General features: G+C 49.6%; 1 protein-coding gene across 1 annotated transcript in view; it reads right to left on the bottom strand.

Moving 5' to 3' along the window:
* The window catches only part of PIK3R6 (phosphoinositide-3-kinase regulatory subunit 6), a 65056-nt gene that overhangs the window by 17927 nt on the left and 23932 nt on the right, over positions 1-23197 (bottom strand). Inside the window, exons 3-17 of the mRNA XM_030799873.1 lie at positions 19378-19461; positions 18364-18455; positions 17573-17641; positions 16560-16692; positions 16316-16385; positions 15078-15261; positions 12657-12813; positions 9502-9588; positions 8149-8569; positions 7694-7772; positions 6841-6963; positions 3065-3175; positions 2674-2764; positions 2265-2335; positions 1530-1620 (exon numbers count right to left, since the gene is read on the bottom strand). Of these exons, the coding sequence (XP_030655733.1) occupies positions 1530-1620; positions 2265-2335; positions 2674-2764; positions 3065-3175; positions 6841-6963; positions 7694-7772; positions 8149-8569; positions 9502-9588; positions 12657-12813; positions 15078-15261; positions 16316-16385; positions 16560-16692; positions 17573-17641; positions 18364-18455; positions 19378-19461 (1863 nt within the window). The remainder of the gene's footprint in view (positions 1-1529; positions 1621-2264; positions 2336-2673; positions 2765-3064; positions 3176-6840; positions 6964-7693; positions 7773-8148; positions 8570-9501; positions 9589-12656; positions 12814-15077; positions 15262-16315; positions 16386-16559; positions 16693-17572; positions 17642-18363; positions 18456-19377; positions 19462-23197) is intronic.

Below are 23197 nucleotides of genomic sequence, written 5' to 3'. Positions count from 1 at the left end.
GGGAGAGTCTGTGAGAGAAATGGAAGGAATATAGTTTGAACAATAAGAGCTAACATTTATCATTTACTGTATGCACACAAATCAGTAGCTACTTATTATATCCATTTTAGGAAAAAAAAAGGTAGAGAGAACACAAGTCACACATCCAAGTTCGCACAGATAGTCAGCGGCAATGCTGGGGTGTGAGCCCTGCCCATCCGGCCCTGGCCCCACGCCCTTGACGGTCTGCTCCTGAGCCACTTCTAGGTTAAGAGCTACTGCCACAATTATGTGTCTCCTTCATGGTGTTAAAGAGCTGCAGGTAAAGAGTGTCCTGCTGTGATGGAGTTTCATATGTCATCCACAAATTCAACTTGCCTGGAAGCAGTTTTATTAGGAAGTGATATAATTTCTTGAGTTTCTTCTTTGTGCCAGTTGCTAAGGAAATTGTGAAGCTATGATGCCCACATATGAACACAAATGCATTATTGTCAGAAAGGCATCATAAATGGAATGCTAGCAAAGCCACAGTGGATTTCAGAGATGGAGTAAGTAGTCGTGGTTGGATAGGAGAGGAGGGATCAGAGTTGGCTTCCGCATGAGCATTCCAGCCTGGCTTATGTGTATTTTCATTCCGTATTTCTTCTGGAATATTCCAAATGTGTTCATTCATTTTTAAAACAAATTTTCGAATGTAAAGTAGCATTTCATTTATTCTAGAAATATTGATCAAGTATCTACTTCACGCCAGGACATGTCACGGACAAAGGGAATAGATGTTGAACAAGACATAATTCTGCCTGGGTGAACTTTCTTGTTTGCTCCAAAATGATCTTACAAGCATCACCGCATAACATCCCCTAAGTCTGGTCTGTTGAGATTTGGCAATTCCGGGGCAGGCAGTGGTAAGGAACATAGGCTCTTGCATGAGAATACCTGGGTTTGAAAACCAGTTCTGATTCTTCCTCACAGCGGTGATGTTGGGTGCGTTATTCTCCTTCCTTCCATTTCCTGTCCAGTAAAAAGTTGCTAATACTAATAATATCTATTTTCTAGGGTTCATGTGCTTCACTGCCTGGCCTCTGGTGCATGTTTGCAATGTTCATAATCTGTATCGCTGTCCTTTGCATTATTCCAGGAGACCAGGGAGCTCACAATATGAGCTAATATTTATAATTTACTATATGCACATAAATTGGCATTTTCTATTGTCTCCATTTTTTTTGGAATGACAAGTCCAAAATTTCCAAACAGAAGACAACTAGTCCTGCAGTCCCAATTCCGTGGCAGGAGGCCAACTGCAACCCCTTCCCGGAGTCCCTCCACCTTCCAGCTATGTCTCACCAGGCTGCTGAGGCTCAATCCAGTGGCCAGTGCTAGAGTCTGGGTGACCCCACAGCAAGCAACTTGAAGGCAGTCACCAAGTCCTGGTCCTGGCTCCAGTTCCGTGACTGGGAGGGCTCCCCTTTCTCCTGCCACTCTGCCCTCTCCCCAGCATTGCCCTTCTCATCTCTTCTCTCTTTCTTTGCTCTGCATTCCCCGTTCCTCACCTTCGGTGTTGCTGGCTGGAATGGCCTTCAGGACCAGCCCAGTGGCCCGCAGGGAAACAGTGACCTCTCGGGGCCGGTGGCTGAGCAAGGCCTGAGGAGGGGGATTGAGGAACAGGTGGAGGTCCTCAGGACATACCCTTTCCCCAGCATCCCCACATCCACAGTCTTGCCTCTCTCCCCTGTTTTCCACCCCCGCCGTGAGAGTCTTTTTTTTTTTTTTGAGCCGGGGGGTCTCACTGAGCTGCCCAGGCTGGTCTTGAACTCCTGGGCTCAAGTGATCCTCCTGCCTCAGCCTCCCAAAGCGCTGGGATTCCAGGCATGAGCCACTGTGCCAGATCCTGTTTTGTCTATGTCACTAAGTCCCCATAAGGGCTAGCAGATAAAGGCTTACAGCACTCCTAGCCCTAGAGAGTATGTTTAGCCTTCCAGACCCCAAAGAATAAATCTCCAGTGAAATCAGTTCAACCCTCTGGTCAGCTAGCGGGGAAGATATTTTTTAGCAAGCGGTCAGCCCCCTTGTTCCTTAAATCAGATCACCTCCTGGTCTACATGTAAGGCCAACTTAACCCACCCATCCCTGCAAAACTCCCTGAAGGCTGGGGAACTCTGCGGACAGCTTCAAGAAAAGGGGCAGAAGCTTCCTTTGGCTCTGTCTGCTTCCCTGCTTGTCCCGGAGGCCTGCTCCCTCCAGCTGTACCTCTTGGCCATCTACTGACCACATCCATGCACACTGACCTTCTGGTAGCACAGGGAGAGCTCTGCCCCTGCGCCCTCAGCCACGCCTCTCCTCCTGGGTGAAAAGCTATCTGTGGGAAGATGAGAAGAGGCTTGAGGTGGAGGTTCCCAGGCCTCTCGCCCTGACTTCCCCACCTCTCTGAGGGCAGGAGCTGAGCTGCTGGGTTTACCCATCCATCCATCTCCCTGGATGGAAAGGTGACACCTCAGGGAGCCAGGCTGCCTTTCAGTCTTGCGGGGGTTGGAGGAGATCAAGGGCAACCTTGGCATTTAGCAGAGGTAGAGAACAGAGCAGGGACAAGCACTGAGGGTGTGGGCGTGCAGGCATCATCAGGTGAGAGGTGGAAGGATGAGAGTTTGGAGAAGCTGAGTCAGGGTGACCTTTGGGAAAAGGGAGGCAGATGCTTACCTTTGGGGAATTTAGAATCTTGGATCTTCACCTTCAGCTCAATGAGGAAAATGTCCTCAGTAGGATCTTGGCTCAGGTCACTGAAGAAGATCTGGAGAGAGGAAGGGAGGGTGGCATTTCCTGGTGTGATTTCCAAATCACTCTATCCCTGATTTCCAGAGATCCAGGGCCATGGAGAACCCTTCCACATAAAGAAGACCTGCTTCTTGGATTTGAGGTCTCGAAGTTAATAATGATCTGATTCATTTAGAGATGAAGAAGGCAACGTTAATAACCAAGAGCGTCTGGGTGTGTTCATGATTGGTGGCCTGGTGACCAGTGTTTCCCCAGAGCCTGGGTATTTAATCTGTGGGGTCCTGGGGTTCCTTGGAGCCTCCAGTGGGATGCTTACCTTGACTGTGTAGATCTGGAAATAGATGGGTTGGGTGCCCATGCGGACATAGTAGGTGATGACGTCTAGGATGAAGGGGTCCACAGTCCGGGATGTGTCCAGGGAAGGAGGCTGTGATGGAGACAGGGAATGTCTTCACCATCTCCCCCAAGGCCACTGTGGGAGATGCCATTTTCTTCAGAGAGAAACTTCAAGCCCCTACATCTCTGGGATGCACTAACCCAACGTGTCCTTCAACACATTCCAAACCTTTCCTACCACCGAATTTCCACTCCCAGTCAAAATATTCCTGTCCAGAGCCCTGCCTCCCTAGGGAATCTGGCTCATTTCAATTCTACAGAGACTACTGAGCAATGTGTGAGGTACTGTGCTTAGTGATTGGGGGAGACAAGATGCCGGAGAGTGAAGCTAATGAGAGAGCCAGGACTGGGTTCTAGGCTTGGATCGGCTACTTGCCATTGGCCAAGCAGGTGTGGGCAAGTTATTCAAACTCTTTGAGGTCCGAGTGTCCTTCTAGAGAAAATGAGGGGTTGAACCAGATGATCTGATGTTTCTTTCAGCTCTGGTGGTCTCTGCATCTATTAATAAACTAGTTGGCTGAGTGTGGTGGCTCAACACCTGTAATCTCAACACTTTGGGAGGTTCAGGTGGGAGGGTCACCTGAGGTCAGGAGTTTGAGACCAGCTTGACCAACATGGAGAAACCTCGTCTCTACTAAAAATACAAAATTAACCAGATGTGGTGGCACATTCCTGTAATCCCAGCTACTCAGGAGGCTAAGGCAGGAGAATCGTTTGAATCCAGGAGGCGGAGGTTGCGGTGAGCCAAGATTGTGCCATTGCACTCCAGCCTGGGCAACAAGAGCGAAACTCCATCTCAAAATAAAATAAAATAATTCAGGTTTGTGTGTTATTGGGAATGGACTATGCCTCTTGTCCTCCAGTCCTTCCCTGGTCCCATATGATGATAAAGCATAGTGACTGGCTTTTCAGAACATCTACACAGAATGTGATAGTGTCAGGGCTAGAAGGAAGCTCAGAGTTGATCTCATCCAACTCATATCCGATCCTATAAGACCTCTTCTGACTCTCACATCTGGTGTACTGAAATATTGTTCCTTTCGAAAGGGTCACACTGAGGAGCTATGAACATATTCTAATAATGCTGTCGTTGCTCATAATGTTTCTGGTCTCTTCATGTGGAAACCGCTTTTGGAGTAAGCATAGGGCCATTCAAATTGTTAATTACAAGAAGGGGAAAACCAAAACCTTACAGTGTCCTGGCAGAGAAAAATAGCTACCAGCAAACGAGCACCAATGGGGCCTGCATCAAATGTTCCCACTGCAATAGCCTCCAAGTTTCAAGGAAAAAGTATTTTAATACCCAGCTAAATGGTCTTTGTGTGTATGCAAAGACATTTTTGGATCAGGTATAAGCCAGAAAATGTGCACCCCTAAATATCCTTATTTGAATAAAATATGTAAGAAGACACCCTCATCAGTCAAATGATAAAGCAAAATGGAGAGCTCACTAAAGTGGCAAGTTAAAAAACAGATATGTAAAAGTGGTAAATTAATGTTATATTTTTTACCGCAGTTTTTAAAATTAAAATAAATAAATGTGTATAAATCAATAGCTTCCTTTTATATTAGCAGCAGGCACTACCCAAATATAATGGGATAAAGATACCATTCGCAATAGTAAGAAACACTATCACACACAAGTAATAAATTTAGTGAGAATTGGACAGAAGCTGTACGATGCAAACTTTACATTTATACCGAGGGATATATAAGGACACTTGGACAAATGAAGAGCTATACCATGCTCCTAGAGAGAAAAACTCAATATGCGAAAGATGCTAATTCTCCCCAAATTTCAATCGAAATCCAATAGAATTAAAAATAATAACAAAAACAAAACTTGAAATTCTAAAGTTCATCAGGAAGATAAATAAGCATATTCTGAAAAGTTTTGAAAAAGAAGAATAATGGGGTAGGCAGGCTTCTATAGCCAGATATTAAAATATCAAAAGGCTAATTTGTACAGAAATGAATAAATCAATGAAAGAATAGGTATGTACTAAATACTTACAAGCACATGTAAGGATCACGTACTAAATACAAGCACATGATCATGTACTAAATACAAGCACATGTAAGTATTTAGCAAATGATAAAAGTGACATTTCAAATTGCTGCAGCAAGATGGTTTATGCAAAATAGCTTTAGGACAACTAGCTCAACATTTGGAAAAAATAAAATGACATACTTCACACTAAACACTAAAATTAATTGCAGATAGGCAACTTATTAAATGTAAAAATTGAGACATGGAAAGTGTTAGAGTAAATTATCAGTGAACATTTATTTAAGCTTTTGGAAGCATGACTCCAAAGGCAGAAACTGTAAAGAATAAAAGTGCTATGTCTGACTATACCCAAGTATTAAACTTCCGCAAGTCAAAAAGTGGATAGGCAAGTTACAATCGTGGGAAGAAAATCTGCAACATATGTGACGACAAAAAGTGTAAAATTCTCTTACTATATAAAAGCCCTTTCAAATCAGTAAAAGATGAGTTCCCTCCCCACTGCCAGCCACGGTTGGGGTATGGCAGTGTGGGTTTGTGGTTAGGAGAGGGTGCTCTGGAGTCAAGCTGCCTGGTTCCAACTGGCACTCCACCACTCATTTTGTGACTTCAGGCAAGATACCTAATCTCTTTGTGCCTCAGCTGCTCTATCTGTAAAACGGGGCTATGGTGACAGTGGTACCTACCAACAGGGGCACCTGCCTCTGGGCTGCTGTGGGAATTAAATGAGCTGCCCTGTGTGTAGGTGTTTAGAAGAGTGCCCGGTGTAGCATCAGTGCTCAGGAAACATCAGCTGTTACAATCATTGAAAAATGATCCATTCCACTATAAAGACACACGCGCACATATGTTTATCGTGGCACTATTTACAATAGCAAAGACTTGGAACCAACCCAAATGCCCATCAATGATAGACAGGATAGAGAAATTGTGGCACATATACACCATGGAATAGTATGCAGCCATAAAAAAGAGTGAGTTAATGTCCTTTTCAGGGACATGGTGAAGCTGGAAACCATCATTCTCAGCAAACTAACATAGGAACAGAAAACCAAACACCACATGTTCTCACTCATAAGTGGGAGCTGAACAATGAGAACACATGGACACAGGGAGTGGAACATCACCCACCGGGGCTTGTCTGAGGGTTGGGGGCAAGGGAAGGGAGAGCATTAGGACAAATACCTAATACATGCGGGTCTTAAAACCTAGATGAGGGGTTGATGGGTGCGGCAAACCACCACGGCACATGTATACCTGTGTAACAAACCTGCACGTTCTGCACATGTATCCCAGAATGTGAAGTAAAATAAAAATAAATAAATAAATAATAAAAAAAGAAAAAGGATCACAGGAAGCTCACACAAGAAGGAGTATAACTGCCCTACACACTTACGAAAGAATATTTTACTTCATCTTTTCCACGGTGGTCTGGTCCAAAGTACGTGCCTGATAAGTGTCCCGAGTGAGTTCAAAGCCACTATCTGGTTAGGGCCCCTCTCTTGAATTCCCTTCCTGTCTCATCCCACCTGACTCTTAAGGTCAAAGGTCAAGTGCAGCAGCAAAAATATAGCCCCCTCTCACCCCCACTTCACCCTCACTGCCTACTTGGGCTCCTCCGTTCTCCCCTCTGCCCAGACCCCTCTCCCGTCCCTCTCTCCCTCCCTGGTACCCTCACCCTCCCCTACCATCTCAGCCAGCTTGTGGATGGCGGGGCACAGCGTGTTGACATTGCTCTGGTACCACGGGTCTACGCGGCCCAGGAACGTAGCCAGCTCTCCCAGCTCCTGCTGCCTGGATGCTGCAGGCTTCTGGGGGAAAGGGGATGGGGCAGACCCGTCAGGCCCTCTCTCCAGCTCCGCCTTCCAGCTGCCATCAGCCTAGGCTGTGTGAATACGGTCAAGTCATTTAACCTCTTGGGGCCCAAATTTCTGCATGTGAAGACACATCGTTGTTCTGTTTTATAAACTCAGATGAAGCTAGAATATCTTTTGCTGAGGTTCACTCAGCAGGGACATTGAAAAATGATCACCGACTTTAAAAGGGGAGAGACAAGTACGGCTTTGACCTTACTGCTTCCGAATAGGAAGTGGAGTGTGCAGTAGGAAGTAAGAACTGCAAGTGCGGCTCTGTCCCCCCAACTAGATCAATGGACTTCACTGCTTGAAATTTCCTTTCATGTCATACCAGAAAGTGTGGGGTGTGTGTCTGAGACAGGGGAGGGAAGGACAGAGAGAGAGAGAGAGCCCTGTGTTTGAGAAGTTTGCAACTAATTCCATTACCTACAAAAACAAAACAAATATCAGCAGCAAGCAGGCTGCCATCAAGAGAGAGACCCAATCTCTGGCCACATTCAGCCCCCAGAGCATGTCTGCAGCCTCTGAAATAGAAGACTGCTGAGCTCTCTCTCCCGTCTCCACATTCTAAGGATGCTTATTCTAGTCCCTGAGCCGGGGATGTGGGGGATGCCGGGCTGCAGGTGTGTCCCTGCCCAGCCTGCCCTGTCTCTGCCCCGCCACCGCCTCCCCGCGGTCCAGTCACCTCAGGCGCCAGCACAGGGATGTAGTAGAGCTGCAGGCTGAGTCTGGGAGTGAGGCAGAACTTCTGGGTCTCCCGTTTCCTAGCAATGGGCAGCAAAGCAGAGGAGGTTAGGGGCGGGGCTTGGCTTTAAACAGACTCGCCTCTGCTATTTGTTATCTCTTGACCTTGGGCAATTTGTGTCATCTTTCTGAGGCTCTGCTTTCTCATCTACAAAATGGGTACAGTAATGTCTCCCTTGCAGGATGGTGATGATGGTTCATGGAGCTAACGACCACAAAGCAGGGATTGCGGTGCTCTGTGACTGCTGTGGGCACTGTGCGGCATCCTCCTCCGTCCCACCCTGGCCTCTGACTCCTGACCCTCTCTTGCCACCCTGTGATCCTTCACCAGCCCATGCCAGGCCCACCTGTGCCCCTGACCAGCGCCCGCCCCCAGCCCCCACCTCGGGGCCCCACCTGAGTCTGTGGTAGGCCTGGGCCAGGCGCCCCAGCATCCTGTCGTCTCCCAGCACAAGTACCCGGGCTGTGTGCAGCCGGGAGACGCCGGGCAGCATTTCCCCATCCCCACCGGGCCTGCCTGTCCTCCGGTGCAGCGGGGGCCCGTCCCAGCTGCCAGGCATCAAGAAGTCCAGGTGCCATGCACGCTTCTTGATGCCCCCTTTGCGCTGCAGCCCGGCTCGCTCCATCTCAGGGCTGCTAGGTGCAGGCAGCTCATCAGCCCCCGGGGGAAGGTCCCGCTCAATGCCGCTGTCAGTGGACAGCACAGAAACCCGGGCCAACTCCCGGTCTGGCCGGAGGCCCTGCAGATCCAAGACCTCCAAGTCAGCACTGAGGCGCAGCTGGGATCTTGGGCGGAGGAAGAGCACCAGTTCCTTCCCTGGGATGGGGGAATAAAGGCAGTGAGGACACGTGAGGCTGGCAGGGCTACGTTCCTGATTTCAGCCAGCCCTCCTCAGAGGATACACACACACACAGAAACACAGACACACAGACACAAAACGACACACATATGAACATGCACAGAGACACACACACAGACACAGACACACACAGATGCACACACATACACATGTACAGACAGACATACAGACACACACGTGCACACACAGACACACTCACACACACAGACACACTGACACGCATGCATGCATACACACAGACACACTGACACACATGCATGCACACATACACACAGACACACTGACACACGCATGCACGCATACACACACTGACACACACGCATGCACGCATACACAGACACAGTGACACACACACGCATGCATACACACAGATACACTGACACACACGTGTGCACACACACAGACACACTAACACACACATGCATACACATAGACTCACTGACACACATGCACGCATACACACTGACACACATGCACTCACACACACAGACACACTGACACACACATGCATGCATACACACAGATACACTGAGACACACGCATGCATACACACACAGACACACTGACACACACATACACACACACTGACACACATGCATACACAGACACACTGAGACACACACGTGCACATATACACACAGACACACTGACACATGCATGCACACATACACACAGACTCAGACACACACATGTATGCATACACAGACACACGCATGCACGCATACACACACACTGACATGCACACACACAGACACACTGACACACACATACACACACAGACACACTGACACACACACAGACACACTGACACACACGCATGCATGCATACACACACACACACAGACGCAGACATGTACCACTGTTTCCAGAGAGCTGCACGGGCACGTACAGAGCTGCTCCTCGCCGGTCCACAAGTGGAAAGTGATGTAGGGGCTGGGCAGGGGAATGCTTGGTGGCCGCTCCTGGACAAGGTCACCTGCAGAAAGGAGCGGGCTGTGGAGGCCATGTAGGAGGCCATGGGCCCCTCCTCTCCCCTCCCCATCCTGCCCAGCTCCTGTGCGGGGTTTTAGAGGGGTGGCAGGGACTCTCTCCTTCACATCTGGTCTGCCTTTCCATCTCTGCCACCACCAGCCCATCCAGGGCCCAACAGTGCAGCTGTCCCCTCTCTGTCCAGCAATGCTTAGTAGCTACGTTTCCTTAAACCTAGCTCAGCCCTTAGGGGGTCTTCACAAACCAGCTCACAAGGCCTTTTCTGACCTACTGTCCCATGCTGGCCATGCCTTCAGCGCTGTGCAGCCACCAAACTGGCTTTCTTGCTGTTCTTAAAATGCCCTGCCTGCATCCAGATGAGGCAGGAAAGACCCCTGCCCTTCTCAGGGCTGCTTCCAATATCTTGCACGCAGTAGACACTCAATTAACATTTGCAGCTGTCGGTGATGCTGACGAGAACTCATCAGCAAAGTTTGGGGGCAGCAGGAACCCCGGGCAGTCCAGGGGAGAGACCAAGGCCAGCCCTTCTTCCTGCTCCTCTTTCTAGAATCTTTTCTGACCACTCCAGTGGCCCACGGTGGTCATTCCCTCCGACCAGACTTTGTCTGCACACTGGGCACACCTCACATGTGGTCTTAGGATTTGGCTCCGTATTCCCATTTCACTTCTATATTGCTGTGGCTCCCCACTTATGAGGCTGCAAGCTTCTTAGGGGAGAGCAGCTAGTGTTCACTGGGTACCTACTGCCTGCCAGGCTTTATTCTACTCACCTGGCACACACTGCAATCATTTCTCTGGATCCTGCCAATGGCCCTGGGCAACAGGTGACATTATTATCCTCAATTTACAGGGGAGGAGCCAGGACACAGAGAGGCTGAATAACTGGCCGAAGGTCACATAGTAAATAGCACAGTGAAGACTTGAGCCCAGGCAGCTCAGCTCCAGAGTTCCTGCTCTTACCCACAACACTGTGCTTATAACCACCGCTCCATACTGCCCCCTACAGCCACAGGGGCTTGACGGGGGTGCTGCCTGGTCATTAAGATGCACAGGGCTTGGCTGGGCACGGTGGCTCACGCCTGTAATCCCAGCACTTTGGGAGGCCGAGGGGGGCGGATCACAAGGTCAGGAGATCGCGACCATCCTGGCTAACACGGTAAAACCCTGTCTCTACTAAAAAAATACAAAAAAATTAGCCAGGCGTGGTGGCGGGCGCCTGTAGTCCCAGCTACTCGGAGAGGCTGAGGCAGGAGAATGGCGTGAACCCGGGAGGCGGAGCTTGCAGTGAGTGGAGATCGAGCCACTGCACTCCAGCCTGGGCAACTGAGCGAGACTCTGTCTCAGAAAAAAACAAAAGATGCACAGGGCTTAGCCAGGTGTGGTGGCGCGTGACTGTGGTCCCAGCTAGTCGGAAGACTGAGGTGGGAGGATCGCTTAAGCCCAGGAGGTCAAGGCTGTGGTGAGCCATGATCGAGCCACTGCACTCCAGCCTGGGTGACAGGGCAAGACCCTGTCTAAAAAAAAAAAAAAAAAAAATGCACAAGGCAAGTCTGGGCAAGTCTGGATGTGGCTTGGGGGTGGCCCAGATGGTCTCATCTGATCCATGCAGAGTCACTGGTGAGTGTTAGCAAGGGGCCTCAAGGGGAGCAAAGCCAGATTGGTCCCAGGGTTTGTCCCAGCTTGGGGCACCAGAGCAGCTTTTTCCATGTGGGATCAGAGGCAGCGTAGAATGTTAAAGCAAAAGAGTGGAAAACTTCGAAGATGGAGTCTTTAGGCAGAGACTATCCTGCCCACCTCACCCAACTGCTGTGGCCTCCACCCAACCTGGGCTGCCAAGTTCAAACCCAGGGCCTGGCACACTAACCTCTTCCAGTGGATTCCAGTCCTTAACCCCATGCCTTATAACGACAGGTGCACGATCAGTGACTGTGCATATCTGGGACATGAGGGCTGACATATTCCATGATACTTTGAACGACCATGAAACAGGACCCGAATCAGAACCATCCTACAACAGCCAGGAAACACATATTCGAGACGTTTCTCTGGGCTATTTCAGATGCCCCCATCCATATGGGGCTTGCGTCAGGGTAGGCATTATCTTACCTACCTTATGCCTTACAGAAGATAAGGCGTTATCTTACAAATATGCAAATAGGAAGGGTGAGGAATAAAAATCTATGATACCAGATATAAACGATGTTGACTCATCTGCTCTTTTAGATGCTCTGGTCCTTGGATGATCAAATCCTTTCGTTACTACAGCTGAGCGGTGAACTAGACAGCCTGGATTTGTATCTTGGCTTTGCCACTTACTGCCTTGGGTGATATTGGGTAAGATATTTAACCTCTTTCTAACTCAGTTTCGTCCTCTGTAAAATGGGGATAATAAGTTTCTAGCTTATAAGTTGACTGTGAGGTTTCATTGATTTAATACAGTATAGGCAATATATTTAAATATATGTAAGGTGATTAGAACAGCAACTGGAGTATAGTAGGGGCTCTGTGGGCATCAGTGGTTATCATGACCAAATTCCCTGCCTTCTTTTTTTTTGTTTTGAGATGGAGTCTCACTCTGTCGCACAGGCTGGAGTACAGTGGTGCAATCTCGGCTCACTGCAACCTCCGCCTCCCGGGTTCGAGTGATTCTCCTAACTCAGCATCCCCAGTAGCTGGGACTGCAGGCGCCCACCACCAGGCCCAGCTGAATTTTTTTTTTTTTTTTTTTGAGACTAAACTCTCTACTACTTTAGTAGAGGGTTTCCCCATGTTGGCTAGGCTGGTCTCGAACCCCTGACCTCAGGTGATCCGCCTGCCCCGGCCTCCCAAAATGCTGGGATAACAGGCGTGAGCCACCGCTCCCAGCCTAATTACACGCCTCTTGGTCCCGGTTCTGCCAAACCCCCCCAGGCTGCCCCCAGTCCCCAGGCTCCTGGGAGTCGGCCAGGCATCCAGACAGAGGCAGGTCCAGCGCTGCTCTCTGGCGCCCCCTGCGGTGCAGTGAGCTGCCCCGGCGGGACCCTTGCCAAGGCCCCCCATCCGCCAGTCGCTTACCACCGCAGCGCCCTGCCGCGGGCCCCAGCAGCGAGCAGTAAATCTCCTCCAGCCTCTCCACGTGTCCCTCCCGGCTCGGGCTGGCCTCGCTGGCCATGTGCTCCACGGCGGCCACCACGGCGTGGAAATAGTGCTCCAGGGTGCGGCGAGGGCTGGCCTGTTGGGGAGGGTCGTCAGAGCCTGGGTCTCAGCCCAGCGCCCACGCGCCCCAGCTCCTAAGCCAAGTCCGCAGGGCCCTGGCAGCCCAAGGTGACACCTCTCCGCTGCCCCTGGGGGCCCGGCAGGAGCTTCCCCCAAAGGCTTCTGGATCCCACATCCAGGGCCCCACGCCTGCCCTGCCAGTGGGGGTTCCCCTCTGCCCCTCACACGCTATTATGGGGAGACTGCTGGTCTGCAATATCTGTTACCCAGAGAGGCAGAGATAGCCGCTGACGCCCACCTCCTGAAAGTGTCACCCAGCACTTGGATCAATGTTCTAGCCCCCACTAGATTGTGAATTCCAGAAAGGCAGGGAATTTTGTCTGTTTCGTTCATAGCTGCATCTCCAGCACTTAGAACAGCTCACTGCACCAGGAGTTGTTCTAGGGGCTGGGATACAGCAGCAAACGAAACAGATTGTGTGATCTGGGAAGCCCCCCTGAGAAAGTGACTTTTTTTTTTTTTTTTTTTTTGAGACAGAGTCTTGCTCTGTCACCCAGGCTGGAGTGCAGTGGTGTGATCTCGGCCCATTGCAATCTCTGCCTCCTGGGTTCAAGCGATTCTCCTGCCTCAGCCTCCCGAGTAGCTGGGACTATGGGCGCGCACCACCGCATCCAGCTAATTTTTGTATTTTTAGTAGAGATGGGGTTTCAACATGTTGGCCAGGACGGTCTCAATCTCCTGACCTCGTGATCCGCCTGCCTTGGCCTCCCAAAGTGTTGGGATTACAGGTGTGAGCCACCGCGCTTGGCAGAAAGTGACTTTTAAGTAAAGACTTAAAGGAAGTGAAAGAGTGAGCCATGCGGCTGGGCGCAGTGGCTCATGCTTGTAATCCCAGCACTTTGGGAGGCCGAGGCAGGCGGATCACGAGGTCAGGAGATGGAGACCATCCTGGCTAACACGGTGAAACTCCGTCTCTACTAAAAATACAAAAAATTAGCCGGGTGTGGTGGCTGGCGCCTGTAGTCCCAGCTACTCGGACAGGCTGAGGCAGGAGAATGGTGTGAACCCGGGAGGCGGAGCTTGCAGTGAGCCGAGATCGCACCACTGCACTCCAGCCTGGGCGACAGAGCAAGACTCCGTCTCAAAAAAAAAAAAAAAAAAAAAAAAAAAAAGAGTGAGTCGCGCAGGTACCTAAGAGAACTTTCCAAGCATAGGGAGTAGCGAGTGCAAAGACCCTGGGGTGCAAGTATGTTAGGCATGTGCATGTTGGGAGAAAAATGAGGAGGCTTGTTTAGCTGGAGCACAAGAAATGAGAGGGAAAGTCAGGAGACGGGCCAGAGAGGAAATGAAGAGAGACGGGAACAGGTCAAGGCCCTCAAGATAAGGTTCTTGTAGACAGTTTATTTTTATTTTTAGAGATGGGGTGTCTCTCTGTTGCCCAGGCTAGAGTGCAGTGGTACAATCACCACTCACTGCAGTCTTGAACTTGGCTCAAGTGATCCTCTTGCCTTCCGAGCTGCTGGGACTGCAAACACATGTCACCACGCCTGGTATTTTTATTATTATTATTATTATTTGTAGAAATGGGGTCTTGCTATGTTGCCCAGGCTGGTCTCAAACCCCTGGCCCGAAGCAATCCTCCTGCCTCAGCCTCTCAAGTACCCGGGATTATAGGTATGAGCCACCACACCAGGCTCTTATAGGTCATTGCAATCACTTTGGCTTTGACTCTGAGTGAGATGATGTAGTAGCTACTGTTGTGGTGACCCAGATTTCTGCTTTCAAGACTGAGACACTCATTCACCCTGCTGCTAGGAATACTGGCATTATCTTATATCTTCTTCTTATTATTATTTTTTTTTTGAAATGGAGTCTCGCTCTGTCACCCAGGCTGGAGTGCAGTGACACAATCTTGGCTCACTGCAACCTCCACTTTCTGGGTTCAAGCTACTCTCCTGCCTCAGCCTCCCGAGTAGCTGGGATTATAGGCGCCCGCCACCACGGCCAGTTAGTTTTTGTATCTTTAGTAGAGACCAGGTTTCGCCATGTTGGCCAGGCTGGTCTCAAACTCCTGACCTCAGGTGATATGCCCTCCTCGGCCTCCCAAAGTGCTGAGGTTACAGGTGTGAGCCACCGCACCCAGCCAAAATGTATTAATTTCTGATGTGGGGGAAAAGGTGATGTGAAACAGGAGAAGGAGGAAGAGCAGGGTAAGCGACTGGTATGGGCATGCAGGGACCAGGGCTGGAACTGACAAGGGGCTGCGGGCAGGGCCATTACCTGCAGCTTCCTGTGCAGAGCGCCTGCATGACAGGCCTCCCCCAGAGCCGCCTGCAGGGCGTGGGAGACTACGTGGCGCATGCAGGCCTCTGGTGTCTGCTGTGCCTGGGCCGCCTCAATCTCCAGTAGCAGAGCACTGCACACAGAGGCAGACACCAGCTCAGGATCCACGAAGAGGAACACTCTGAGGGCAGAGGCAGAGGGGAGAGGTGGGATTGATAGTAACTAATGGGAGAGGAGCCACCGGATGGGCGCCCTCAGAGCTGTGCAGCACCCCCAAGTAATTTAATTCTGCTAAAAAGAGGAGTCTCAGATTCAAAAGTCTCTGGGTGGGATGACAATAGGGAGTGGTGAGGACTGTGGCAAATAAGAGCATGCATGGCCCTTCTAGAGGGGCAGCTCTAATCCACTGTCCACAGAGGAAATCAGGCCTAGTCCCCTGTCTAGGAAAGTTCCAGCCTCAATCCTGCTCCCTCTCTCAGCATCCTGGCCCAGGGACCAGGTTGCCCTCTAGGAGGGACCCTAAATCCTTCCTGCCAGAATTGGAGTTCTGAACTCTGAGTGAATCTCACCTTCTTTCATCACTCATCACACCAGAGAGCCAACCTCCCCTACTCCCTCCTCCTCACCCACTGTGTCTCCCCATCTCTCCCATGCCAAGTCCTCTGGGTGCCCTGGGCCCCCTTGCATCTTTCTTGAACACAGCACCTCACACCCCAAATTCAAGCTGTGCCTTTCAGGGCCAAGTTAGTGGAGGTGCCTGCAGAAAAGGGAGGTGCCACTCCCAACTTCGTCACCCCTCTCCCCAACACGAGCAGGGGACACTTCCTCAGTCTTATCTCAGGGGCTGCGAGTCCCCCATGGAAGCCCTCAGGCTTCATTGTGCTCTTGCGCCTGAGCCCCTCCGCTGTGGTTATTCTGGAGTCTCCTCTGGCTGCCTGGCTGGTACGATGCTGCATTATGGCCAAGGGCGGGATGGAGATGGAATGACAGAGGGTAGCTTGGAATCCAACCTGAGAAGAAAGACCTATCCTGTGTTCAGTGGTCTCCAGAAAACAATATGGCGCCAACCTTGAATTGCAAACGCACTCGACTGCTGGACAAATGTCATGGCTGGGGAGTTCTGCTAGGGCTCTTCTTAATCCAACCTCCTCTTCTGTCCTTCTGCCAGGGAGCAGTCACTAAAGCCACAACACTTTTAGGAGGCTGAAGGTAGCAGTTTTTCTGGGGCCACTCACCTCTCCTGGTAGGGATACAGTTCATTCATCAAGTTCTGTTCAGCAATGACCATCCTTTGGTACAGTGTCCCTGCAAACCAGACCACTTTGGCCAACCAGCCCCCAAGTCTCTGATTCCCATTTTCCACCTTCCTACAGAAGGTGTGGAGGCTTTTGAGTTCCCCAGTATCCTGGAGAAAAAGGAAAGACCCTGGGCAATGTTGGAGGTGCAGCATGGCAGACAAATATGCCCGGTGACTCTTACCTGGGACGGCCGTCTCCGTTTTCAGCCTTATCGCGCAGTCCAAGGCGACTGTGCAGTAGGGGGTGGGCAGCGTAAGTAATCTTGTGCAAAAGGTATAGATTCTCTGGTAGAGCTCCTCTGTGATTCCTGTGGCCTGGGTGAGAGGGAGGAGGGGGAGGTGAGAGGGAGGAGGGGGAGGTAAGAGGGAGGATGGGGAGGTGAAGGGTCCCAGGGGAGTTTCCAGGGAGGGGCTTGGGAGAAGAGGTGGAAGGTCAGGCCTAACAGCCAGACCTGGGCTCACAGCTCTCTCCCAAACCCACACGTTCCAGCCTCTTCTCCCAGCACCAGTAAGACATCCCTTTGCTGCCCTGCCCCAACTTACCAAGATAAAAATTCATTGCATCAAGTTCTGCAAGCAAATCAACTTCCTCCCAGCCCTCCTGCTCCATCAGGGAAACACATTCCTGCGGTTCTCCAGGCTCAAAACCTTGGAGGAACTTCCTCAGTCTCCTTTGCTCCTCCTTGCATCCCACAGGCCTGAAATGCTCCGCAGTGCCCGGGAGGCCCCCCTCTGCCTCCCGACCTCAGTGTGACCTCTGACTCTGCCGGAGCTAAGCCCCATCTTGACCCTGGACTCTCCAGCAACCCCAGACTTGCTCTTCCTGCCTTCCTCAACCACCACTCCCACCCGCTGCAACAACACGCAGCTCCCGATTACTCCTCCTGAGACATTAACCACATCTGTATCATGTCTCTTCTCTGTGCAGGGATCAGCGATGTCTCCTGTTGCACTGCACACAGTAGCAAACCCAAAGACCTCATCCTGCCATTCAAGGCCATTGTCTCTCCAAAGTTCTCTCTCCGTATAGGAGGGAAAGGGGGTGGCTAGTGCTTAGAAGCCAGTTTAGGGCAGGCAATCCAAGGGATTTTCTAGGCTCATCCTGGCAGAGACTGCCCACTAAGGGGAAAGGACAGTGTCCAGCCCAGCCACATGCAGGTCACCACTACCACCTCGACCTCAGTCCCCAGCTCACCTTGGTGAGCACGTACATTACAGTGTGCAGCAAGGGAATGATGACATGCCGGAGGTCCTCGCTTTCCGCCTGGAAAACAGGAGATCACGTGACAGGTATTGGGCTGGGGGACTTCCCACTTCGTAGCAGGAGGCAGTCTAGGCTGGGGGTGGGCAGGAGATGGGGTGGAAGGCAGCCAGGGGGAGAGCAAAGGGCCATTGTCTGCTCTGGATAGAGGAGTGGGGAGGGGAGGGCACACAGATGCAGAAGCCCCTCAGGGAGGGTGTGGGAGCATGGGGGAGCCTCAGAGAACTCTGCAGGTGAGGGGCCAAATTCAATTAGGGTAGGAGTTGCAGCAAAGCAACAAACAAGTCCCCAGCTTGGAGCCTCCCTTGAGTGCAGTGTTTCCCACTGCAAAGTACAAAGTACAACATGTACTCTGCAATGTGCAAAGTACAACATTGGGTAGTGTGGAGGATAATTTAGGTGGCCCGAGGATAATTTTGAGAAACGTCAATAGTCGTATATTTATGTTTATAGGTACCTTCTGTTTCTGACAAGTGATACGGGTTTTCCATTTGTGATCGCGTTATGGCGCTTCTTTTTGAAAGATGTTTATTCAAGTAAAACAATGAGAGTCGATGTAAAGAAAATATTGCTTATGTAAAAGTACAGGAGGGAGATGCATATGGTAAAAATCATGCAGGCGACCAAAGCTTGGGAGACATAGAGCTGCCAGGACTGAGCCCCTGCCCACCTGGCCCCTCTCTTCCTTTCGTCCCCGTCTTCCTCCCTGAGGTCCAGGAACTCACCTTCTCCAGTTCTCTGAGAAGAATGCGGACCAGCGCCGGGCTCTTACCAGGATCTCGCTCGACCTTCTTGTGCAGGGACCACCTCCACATGCCTGGGCCAGGAGAAAGGGGAGTCCAGCATGACCAGGTGGGCAGGAGCTCTTAGAGGAGACCCCTCTGAGCAGAACCCTGAGCCCTGGAGCCCCAGTTGCAGCTCTGGCTCCAGGTGCACCTGGGTGGGCTCCTCCCAAGTGAGGAGTTCTGATCTATAGCCCTTTGTGGACAGTGAATTCCCAGGGCAGAAAGGAGGGCAGGTGAGACACCACTGGGGACAGGCGTGGGACAGGTGTGTGCATGTGGACCACAGAGCAGCAGTGCTTGCAGGTGTGTGCTCCCAGCCACGTTCTGGAAGTCCTGCAGGCCTGGAGTGCTGAGGGGAATTAGGTTTGGAAGTGGAGCTAGGGAAGGTTGTTAACAAAGAGGGTGGCAGGCCGGGTGCCGTGGATCATGCCTGTAATCCCAGCACTTTGGGAGGCTGAGGCAGGTGGATCACTTGAGGTCAGGAGTTCGAGACCAGCCTGGCCAACATGGTGAAACTGCATCTCTACTAAAAATACAAAAATTAGCCGGGCGTGGTGGCACACGCCTGTAATCTCAGCTACTTGGGAGGCTGAGGCAGGAGATCGCTTGAACCAGGGAGGCAGAGGTTGCGGTGAGCCGAGTTTGCACCACTGCACTGCAGCCTGGGCGACAGAGTAAGACTCCATCTCAAAAACAAAAGAAAAAAAAAAGGAAAAAAAAGGGTGGCAGATCCCCAATGTGCTCTGCAGCAGTTGCTGGGAGGGTTGAACTAGGGAGCAGAGAAGGCTTCTCAGTCCTTCTGGCTCTAGGTATTTCCAGCAGGAAAGGGGTTTGGCGAGAAGACCCTTGCCCCATGAGCTCCAGGCCGGGGCCCTTTCCTGTATGTGCGTGTATTGTTGGCTGGGGTTGGGTGGAGGTCAGAGGGAGCAGCTGCTGCTGCCAGCTGGCTCTTACCTTGGTTGCTCTGCAGGGCAGGGGCCTGGGTGCTGAGCTCCCGGAGCACAGCCTGCACGCTCCTCTGGAGGTCCAGCTCCACATCTGGGTAGTGGTAGGCGTGGGAGGAAACTCAGTCCACTGAGCCTCACCCTCGTCCCACCTCCATTCCTCCTGAGAAGGTCTTTAGCCATTTCTCTGAGCCTCAAGAGGTGCCCGAAATAATCTACTTAGAGCTGGCAGCCAGCATGCCAGCCAGGGCTGGAATATAGCCTTTCCTTTCACATTTCTGTGTTCTTCTAAAACCAGCATTTCCCAAAGTGCAGTATGTGTATCACTGGTGGTATGCAGGACAATTTTAGGTGGTACACAAACGACCTTAAAATCTGAATAGTTATGCATTTATTTTAATGCATGTTAGAAAATACATATATGTATTTTCATATATATATGAAATATATATATCTTCCAAATATATATAAAATATATATAGCCTCAAATATATATGAAATACATAGGGCCTCCAAATACATATATGAAAAATATATATATCCTCCAAATATGTATATGAAATATATATATCCTCCAAATATATATATGAAATATATATAGCCTCCAAATATATATATGAAATATATATAGCCTCCAAATATATATATGAAATATATATAGCCTCCAAATACGTATATGAAATATATATAGCCTCCAAATATGTGTATGAAATATATATAGCCTCCAAATATATGTGAAATATATATATAGCCTCCAAATATGTATATGAATTATATATACAGCCTCCAAATATGTATATGAAGTATATATCCTCCAAATATGTGTATGAAATATATATCCTCCAAATATATATATGAAATATATATATCCTCCAAATATATGAAATATATATATCCTCCAAATATATATATGAAATATATATGTCCTCCAAATATATATATAATATATATATAAAAAACTATTAGGTTGGTGCAAAAGTAATAGCAGTTTTTGCCATTATTATTATTATTATCATTTTTGTGTGTGTGTGTGAGACGGAGTCTAGCTCTGTCGTCCAGGCTGGAGTGCAGTAGCACAATCTCAGCTCACTGCAAGCTCCGCCTCCCGGGTTCACACCATTCTCCTGCCTCAGCCTCCCGAGTAGCTGGGACTACAGGTGCCCGCCACCAGGCCTGGCTAATTTTTTGTATTTTTAGTAGAGATGGGGTTTCACCGTGTTAGCCAGGATGGTCTGCATCTCCTGACCTCGTGATCCGCCCATCTTGGCCTCCCAAAGGGCTGGGATTACAGGTGTGAGCCACCACACCAGGCCTTTGCCATTATTTTTAGTAGTTCCTGAATCCATGCATGAAGCTAAAACTTATTTATTTTATTTATTTATTTTTTTGAACCCTACAGCACCCTGTCTTTTCTGGTAGTCTCCCCCCACAAGTATAAAGCTAAAATCTAAAGTCAATTTAAAGAATCGTATCAGATACATACCAGGACAGGTGGTAACAAAGACTCTTTCCTTGACCAAGCCTTACTCAGCCTTCTCTTAGCCCTCTTCTTCACTAGGGCTCAGCCTTGGCTCCTGTCCTGCCTTTGGCCTGCCCATCCCAGTTTTAGCAAGAATCCTGCCAAATCAGTTTAGGTTGGAATCCTCCACGCTTGATATCTCCTGAACCCCTTCATCCCTTACCTTCGATGTATAAGAATTTGACTTGTGCCTCTAGCAAAAATCCTGTTAGCTCAGTTTAGCAAGAATGCCCGATGCTTGATGTCTCCTCTTAGGAATTTTCCATCCACTGACCCCTTCACTCTGCTCATTGGCTATAAATGAGCTGGCTTTTCCTTATTCCAAGTTGAGCCTGCTTTCTCTTTCCTAATGCAATAGTCTTCGATAAGTCTTCCTTACCATTTAACAAGTGTCAGAATAATTTCTTTCTTTAACAGTGGTACACTGATATGGAAAAAAAAAACCATAAAAATGGTACAAGAATAAGAAACTGATATTTGGGAAGTGTTGTAGCTATGAGAATGTACCTTGCTCATCTCCCACTACCGGGAGTTTAATGGACCCAGGTCCCCAGTTACTGTGCTGTTGCAGTGGTTTGGATATTTGGCCCTCTAAATCTCATGTTGAAATTTGGTCCCCAGTGTTGGAGGTGGGGCCTAATGGGAGGTGTTAGGGCCATGAAGGTGGATGCCTCATGAATGCCATCCTTGCGGTAGTGAGTGAGTTCTCGTTCTATTCGTTCCCCTGAGAACTGGTTGTTAAAAAGAGCCTGGCACCTTCCCCCTCTCTCTTGCTTCATCTCTCAGCATGTGAGCTGTACATGCTTGCTCCCCTTCCACCAGGAGTGGAAGCTTCCTGAGCCCTGAGCCCCTTATCAGAAGCAGATGCTGGCACCCTGCTTCTTGTACAGCCTGCAGAACACTGAGCCAAATAAACCTCTTTTCTCTATAAATTACCCAGCTGCAGGTATTCCTTTATATTATAGCAATGCAAACAGACTAAGATAGCTGTGAAATCCATCACTTTCTGCTGAGCCACAGTTCCCAGCCAATACAGGGTATGGTAGTGGTTCTAAAGCAGGCCCTTCCCCAGGAGATGCTCAAGCTTCTCCAACTGCCCTGCTGAGCTTTTCTTGGACTCCCATCAGTCCAAGGCATTTCCACTGACCCTTCTTCCTTTTCTCCTTCATTTGGAGTCAGATTTGCACCAGGGTCTGACAGCTGCTCTCCCAGGTCCCTCTCCATTTCTATCACACAAGTGTTTCCCCAAATAAATCCTTGAACTTAGTGTCTGCTTCTTGGCAGATCCAGACTCAGACAGGGAGTACGGGAAACACTCCTCACACAATAAATTCCTCTTTGCAATTAGCTCCCACCAAGAGTTTGCCATTATAGGTGAGTGTGTATTCTCTAGTTGTCAGACACAAACCACATGCCTCAATGGTTCCTCTTTGACTTGGCTATCAGGAAATTTATGGTCAAATTGGGGCCCAGCCTCAAAAATTAGCTCATCTCATGTGACAGGGATCTCTCTTCTTGGCTCCTTTTTGGTCCTCCTGCTTTATATTCTATTTAATCTATATCTGAATTGCCTCAGATTCCTTTGGAAGTAAGTAGAATAGAGATAACAAATGTAAAAATCAGCAGATTGCAGTCCAAGAGTTAAAATATTTTTAGGCCAAGTCACCATAGATGCTAGTGCTCATGGTCTGGCCCCTCCTCAGACCCATGCAAAGCCTATGGGGGCCACATCCCTGAAGCCCCTACTTTCTTCCTGGCTCTCACATGTCCCCGTGAGACACTTGTACCTGGCAAGGCCTGGTCCTGAATCTCCTGCAGGCTGAGATGGACAGGATGCTACAGCTGCATCTGCCCACCTGGTCCCTCTGCTGGGCAGAGCATCATCTCCCCAGACTGTTGAAGAAATCATTTAGCTCGGCATGAAGGTTAGTCACAATCTTTCCTCTGCCTATGCATTTCCACCTTGCATGAAGATTTAATGAGTTAATGCAGGATAAGTTATTAGAAAATTAGCTGGTACTAAGTCTTTTTTCTTTCTCCTCCCTCCTTCTCTTTCTCTCTCCCTTCCTTCCTTTTTTTTTCCTTCCTTCTTTCTCTTTCTTATTCTGTCTTCCACTGTATATTTGCACAGAAAGGCTGAAAACTGTGACAAATGTGATTTCCTCTCATTCCCCTCATCAGAAGCACAGCCAAGCCTTTGTGTTCTGAGCCTGGGTCCCCTTGCTTTGCAAGGGAAGTTGAGTTTTTATGTTTCACAGAAAAATAGAGAAGTTGCCAGTAGCCCTGGGAGACCACTTCAAATACATTTTGT

This window comes from Nomascus leucogenys, chromosome 19 (genome assembly GCF_006542625.1).
Source record: "Nomascus leucogenys isolate Asia chromosome 19, Asia_NLE_v1, whole genome shotgun sequence".
NCBI classification, from domain to species: Eukaryota; Metazoa; Chordata; class Mammalia; order Primates; family Hylobatidae; genus Nomascus; species Nomascus leucogenys.
The sequence above is the reverse complement of the archived record's forward strand: the minus strand, read 5'-3'. Positions and strand labels throughout refer to the sequence as shown.